The sequence below is a fragment of the Clupea harengus genome, chromosome 21 (genome assembly GCF_900700415.2).
Source record: "Clupea harengus chromosome 21, Ch_v2.0.2, whole genome shotgun sequence".
In the NCBI taxonomy this organism is placed as follows: domain Eukaryota; kingdom Metazoa; phylum Chordata; class Actinopteri; order Clupeiformes; family Clupeidae; genus Clupea; species Clupea harengus.
The window spans coordinates 58,871-65,105 of NC_045172.1; the positions used below are offsets into that span (position 1 = coordinate 58,871).

Genomic DNA, 6,235 nt, shown 5'->3' on the forward strand with positions numbered 1-6,235 from the left:
TGTTCTCTGGTAGTGGCATGTGTTCTAACCCATCATGAGTATGGCGGGGGGTGGGTCTTGGCCACCAGACACCAAGGTTGAGCTTTCTGGAGGTGTCGTGGACCTAATTCAACGGAACACTGATGAAGGAAGTTCAGAAAACCTCAGTGCAATGCTCACAAAGCCAGCTTTGTTGTTATTGTTTTATCCTGCTGCTCAGGTTCTATGGTTCTCATATTGTTGCGTTTGGCACTTGTGCGCTACAGATCATGTATGATGTACTGTTAAGGAGTGCCTTTACAGATCCTGGGTTTAAAATGTGGCGCGTGTTGCGCCTTTCACCAGTCAGTTGAGCACTGTGCTGCGCAGGATCTGTTATATTGGTTAGGTTAGGTTGCTGGGTATGACTACTTGCCTGTGCCAGTGAGAGCATTGGCCTTTGTGGGAAGTCCCTGATAAATAGCAGAAGTTCATCAGTAGCTGATTAGTGTAGGCCTAGTGTATGTGATTCGGCTGGGGCTTTCCATGCCCTGGTATCTACAAAGGCTATTCAGGCCTCAATATCTATATATTTTCTAAAATGCATGTTATGAGGATTTCATTTCCCCAACTATCAAGGATGCACAATTTGTTGTTTTCCCAGCCACACAATTTGAATTTTATTAGTAAGCAGTTATTGTAAGCCAAGTCTATTTACCTTTTTTATAGCCTAACTTTCAACTCTAAAGTTGGTGTCATGATTAAAATACCTTTTCTCTTGTAGTTAGACATTTTGGATGTACGTCATTTTCCAGAATTTATATGGAGAACCAAATGCCTATTTTCAACTGAACAATACTAACAGGTTCTTTGTTTTGAAAGAATTTCAAGCCTTTTACAGCTTGGCTTGTATTTCCCAACTTCTACATTTAGTGTGCCTTTGATATCACATACAGTTTGTCAAATGAGCATGTGTTTCCTTAATTGTTCTTCATTGTATAATTGAAAACTAATAAATAAGTTTCCACTTTTATTTTGAAAAATTTGACGAATAGCGGCCATATTGTCGCTGGCTACACGCTGCTACTATCTTCGTCCATGATCACACATGAGCTCCTAGATCGAATATACTGTATGGGTTTACGAGTGGAAGTGAACTCATTCTATTTGTATGGATTGTGTAAAGAAAACATGGACCATTCTGATAGTACGTTAGTGACGGTGACGGTGACTGATCACTGACAGATCACTCTCAGTATTGCTGTTGACGCGAGCCAAAAAACAGCTAACGTTAACTACATATTTAAGAGTTACATATTTAACTTGGCTTACTTTAGCATATTTACCAAGTTAGCCTTGCAGAATACAACATGTTTGGATGTCTCGTCGCGGGCAGACTGGTAAGTGTTCAAAGAAATGTTTGTTCTGATGTAACGTTCTGAAATGACATCGTTAAATGACGTTTCAGCATGCCTGGTCTAATCATGCTGTCAGCGAAGTTTGACGGCTGGAGGATCAGATGGCTGAAATCTGATCTCAAAGTAACGGTAACGAATTGGGCTACGTTTACGTGGAAGTAGCCTAGTGCATTCTTTAATAGTAATTATTACTATTTGTTATAGGAGATGCATATTAGCGACACCGAGCGAAAGTGTGGTAGCCGTGGCAAACCCATGGAAATGTGGGTGATTTACATTTTGCAGTCTTAAAATGTGCCGAGAAAACTTTTTTGGAAAGTTCAATTTACTGGTCTGAACAGACAAGATTACAGAGTAGACCATAAGTCGGTCGTAAGTTTGTAGTTTTTTGTGTTAGCATTGTGTCCTGTTAAGTGTGTCTGCAGTGGCGTCTTACACTTGTGCACGGTGGCACACGCCAAAAATGAAAATCGGTTGAGGAGTTGATGTCTCTGAAAGTTATGGCTAGCAATCAGAAACGTCCGCGTCTGTTGTCACTGGATGAGACTGGCAACGGGCATATCATTTTAAACTGTTGGACACAGGCATTTGATATCACGTGAGCTTGTGGCAGTATTAGTGTTTATTAAGTTGGCATGCTGTTCATGGTTAATTGTTTTTCATTTTTGTTGCTACATACAAGTAATTAAGATGGTATCAGCTTGGGATCGGCGGCGATTCCGTTAGGGACTTTTTTTACTTGTTAAGTTTGATGAGCGTAAAAGAAGCTGGTTTGCATTAGGAATCGCGATGGAGCATAATCTGGGAGATGTGTGGAGACTTCATTTGGGTGCTCCACATGCTGTGTGTCACTCTGTAGAACAGGTTCTTGCTTCCATGAATTTCACGGAATGTTGTTGCCAGCAGTGTGCATGTATCTCTCTAATACTCTCTCTACACAAATAATAAATTCAGTTTGTTTTCCAAGCATTGAAAATCAGTTTTTCAATTTAGTATAAGCTGCTTAACTTCCCAGCCAAATTTCTGTTATCTATATAGTTTAGTAGTGTTTGATAAATAGTTCAATATTTATTTAAAAAATATATGACAAATACTACTTAAACACATTAACAAGATATAAAATGTAATAAATATGTCTGCAGTATTTTTCAAAGCCGATATAATATAATAATAATATATAACTCTATTGGGGTATAATCCACACATGAGTACAGTTGATCCATTTCAACTGTCATGTCATATAGCCTAGGCTATTTCACTGTACTCGGTTTGGCATATTACCTCTTCTCATTGGTGCTTCCAGCAGTTAATCCACCAATCAACACTGGTCAAGTTAATTGTCATGACATTCATCAACTGTGCTTTACTTCGGCGTATTTCACTTTCCAGCAGTGTAGATGGTATTTTTCTCTGCATCATTTAGGGCCGAGGTCGCTAATAGATGGACCGCGGACCATGTCCAGACCCAGACGCCATCCTATCCGGACCTATACATTTATCCGATAAATTACTGAGAATTATTACATTTTGACGGAGCGTTTCTATTTAAACCGACACTGGTTTAGCGGCCCAGGAAACTCACAGATGTTGACAAATGTTGACACTTTGAAATGATGTGCTGTCATTTGATTTCAGCTTTTTTTTGTTTTGTTTGTTTTTCCCTGAAAATACCAGGTTAAAGCTTCAGAATTATGTCAATAACTCTGAAATAGAAAAATCTTTTCAATGTTTTTGGGTGTTTGGCTAGAATAGAATGTTACTGGCATTCAATGGGTTTCTGCAGACCACCACACATAAACTGTTGGCATAATATCACTATATCTGCTCATGTTTTTGTTTGATTCTGTAAATTCATTGATTGTGAATTCATGTTGGAGCTCTGGCTTGCTAGTAAACATTCTAACCTTTAGGTCCAAACAGATGCCCAACAAGTGGCCAACGACAAGTTTATTTTCAACCTGCCTGACTACGAAAGCGTCAACCACGTTGTGATCTTCATGCTGGGCACAGTGCCGTTCCCCACAGGCATGGGTGGAGCTGTGTACTTCTCTTTTCCCGACCCAAATTTGGGCCAAGTGTGGCAGCTTCTAGGCTTTATAACAAACGAGAAGCCCAGCGCTATATTCAAAATATCTGGTCTAAAGGCTGGTGAGTCCAGTCATGGGTATTTGTTAAGTCTAACAAAATGAAATATTTAATATTAGGTCATTTGTAGGATTAGGTGATATTCAGTGCGGTCAACTTTCCTCTCCCCTATAGGTGAAGGGGGAGTGCATCCCTTTGGGATGATGCCAGTGTCTCAAGCCCCTTCAGTAGCACAGGTTGGGGTGTCGGTAGAGGCTGTGGATCAGCTAGCCCAACAAACTCCAGCAGCTGCAGCAGCGGTTTCAACACTAGACACTTTCACCCAGGTGCGCATAGAATACACATTAATCTGCAGTCAAGTTGTTGATGTTTTCTGTAAATTCTGAAGCAATAGTTTTGTCTTTCTCTTTTTTTATAGTTCACCCAGAAGATGCTTGAGAGCTTGTATAATTTCACCTCATCCTTTGCTGTGTCCCAGGCTCAGATGACACCAAATCCATCAGAGATGTTTATTCCTGCAAGTTCTATTCTTAAATGGTGAACTCAATAACACACACTTGTTATGCCAATTTAGATCTCATACATTTCATACATAAATCATTCAGTGCAAATTTCAGCTAAGTTGATGAAACTTGAATGCTCTGGGAATAATATAAAATACTATAAAAGTGTAACATATGACCCCTTTTAATAAGAAGAACAACGTAGATAGGCAGTATAAGTGTAATGTAAAGCTAGGGTATGTTGTAAAGTTACAGCAAAGAAGTTAAAGTCTATCTTATGTCTGTTTTGTTTGGCCTATTACATTCAGTTACAAAGACAAAGTTAAAATGCTTGCCATGCTTGTTAGTACAATACATTTTGGTGCAGTGAGTTTATGCATCAAAAAATACTGCATCATTTTATATGCATTCATTTTTACTAAACATTAAACTTAAAAAAAACTTTTAATGTTAAAAAAAATCACTTTATGCACAGAGTACACTGGTAAACTTGATAGTTAATATAGTGTGATCGTGTACACTGGTAAACTTGATTGTGAATATAGTGTGATCGTGTAAACAAACAAAGCAATGACAAAAAACTGGTTAAAGAAATGTCACACATATTCCATACAACGTACCTAATACAATTGTCTGGATAGAAATATGCACCCTAACATTAACTTCAACTGGGAGCAAATCTAAAAATAGAATTCACAAAGCTGTTGCTCCATTGTCTATCTGATGGGCATGTAGCAGCCAACTATATCATAGTGATATTCACATGACTTTAATTAAGACACCCTATTCTTACACACACTTCAAGCTAAAGATCTCCTACGGTAGTGGATCTGATAAGCTAACAAGAAAGCGTTTGCTAGCCAGCTCAATACACAGGGCAACATGGCAAACTAACTACACAGTACGTTTCACTTCATAGCAATGCAATTCAACCACCCCTACTAACCACATACTTACTTCGGTCATTCGTGTACAACTTTAACTCTGAACAGTAAATTGTATATCTGTAGTTGTATAGTACAGCTGAAAAAGAAGCTTAAAGCAGTCTCATTGAAAGTCTGCTCACAAGAAGGAAGCACTGTGCACTTGATCAGAATTCTACTTAGGAATCAATGGAGAAACATGAAGGTGCAAACTAAAAATGTCATTCTGCTTACCATATATCAATAACTGAATTTTGTCCATCCACATTTGACCATATTTAAGCTTGTGTTTGTTAGGTTGGTTAATGATATCCCCATGGTTGGGCTTCAGCCATAGACGTGCAGTGTTCACACAGCTGTGGGGATATCCCTAACCAAGCACAAGAACATGAGGGTCATATATTGCTTTTATGAAACAGTTCTACTACCAACTAATTAAGTTTGAAAACAAAGTGCAAGAATGTGGGAAAGGGCATTATTTTCCATGGTCTATTTCTATGTCACCTGAATAACTAATTCACCTCACACTTAAGTTTAGTAAACATAGCTCTGTGTCCCACTTGAGAGTCTGTGAATATGTATTCATACCGGTGTTCTTCATTCTTGCCACAGGTATGAGAATTTTCAGAGACGAATGCAGCAGAACCCCTACTTCTGGAAGACATGAAATATTTGTGAACATTGAATGATGCCACATAAAATATTACTGTGATGGAGAAGAGAGCAGCTTTAGTAACCATTACAGTGTACACCATGACTCTTCATGAGCCAAGAGACGGGACATTTCTGTATTGACATGAATGATATTGCAAGTCACACCTTTTTCTATTGATGATTTCATTAAACATAAGCACTCTACGTGACTGCTCATTGAATAGAAAAGGGGTTGTCTTCCAAAGGTCTGGTTGATGTTTGCCATCACGTTTCAAACACGGAGTTAAGCTCAACGCCTACTGGTGGCATCTGATGCACGGCAAGTTAAGAGTTTAGAACATGGTTTTAATTCTTGAGCTTGGCTCCCATGGCTTGGCTTTCAATTAAATTGACACATTTTTACTGTCTTCAACAATTTGTGCATGACTTTTTACTTTTCTTTCCTTAGTAACCGTTTTCACCAGTAGACAAATCAAACTAACGTTACCCAGCCTTTCTAGCAAGTAGTTAACGAATAAAGATGAAGACTTAACTGTACAGTGTGTAGTTTTTAGTGGCATCAAGTGATGAGTTGCAACCAGCTGAATACCTATACCCTTCACAAGTGGGTGCGAGTACCTATGGTGGCTGTCAAATGCCATAACAATTTATATTCCATATACAGTGGGGAAAATATATTTGAAGTACTGCAGCA

General features: G+C 38.7%; 1 protein-coding gene across 1 annotated transcript; it reads left to right on the forward strand.

Annotated features, from left to right (window-relative positions):
- Nucleotides 1-1,004: 1,004 nt before the first annotated feature.
- On the forward strand, nucleotides 1,005-6,170 carry hikeshi (heat shock protein nuclear import factor hikeshi). The gene is made up of 5 exons (XM_012823311.3): nucleotides 1,005-1,358; nucleotides 3,287-3,524; nucleotides 3,636-3,787; nucleotides 3,880-3,998; nucleotides 5,500-6,170. The coding sequence occupies exons 1-5, from the start codon at nucleotides 1,329-1,331 to the stop codon at nucleotides 5,552-5,554; spliced, it is 594 nt and encodes a 197-aa protein (XP_012678765.1). The 5' UTR covers nucleotides 1,005-1,328; the 3' UTR covers nucleotides 5,555-6,170.
- The last annotated feature ends 65 nt before the right edge of the window (nucleotides 6,171-6,235 follow it).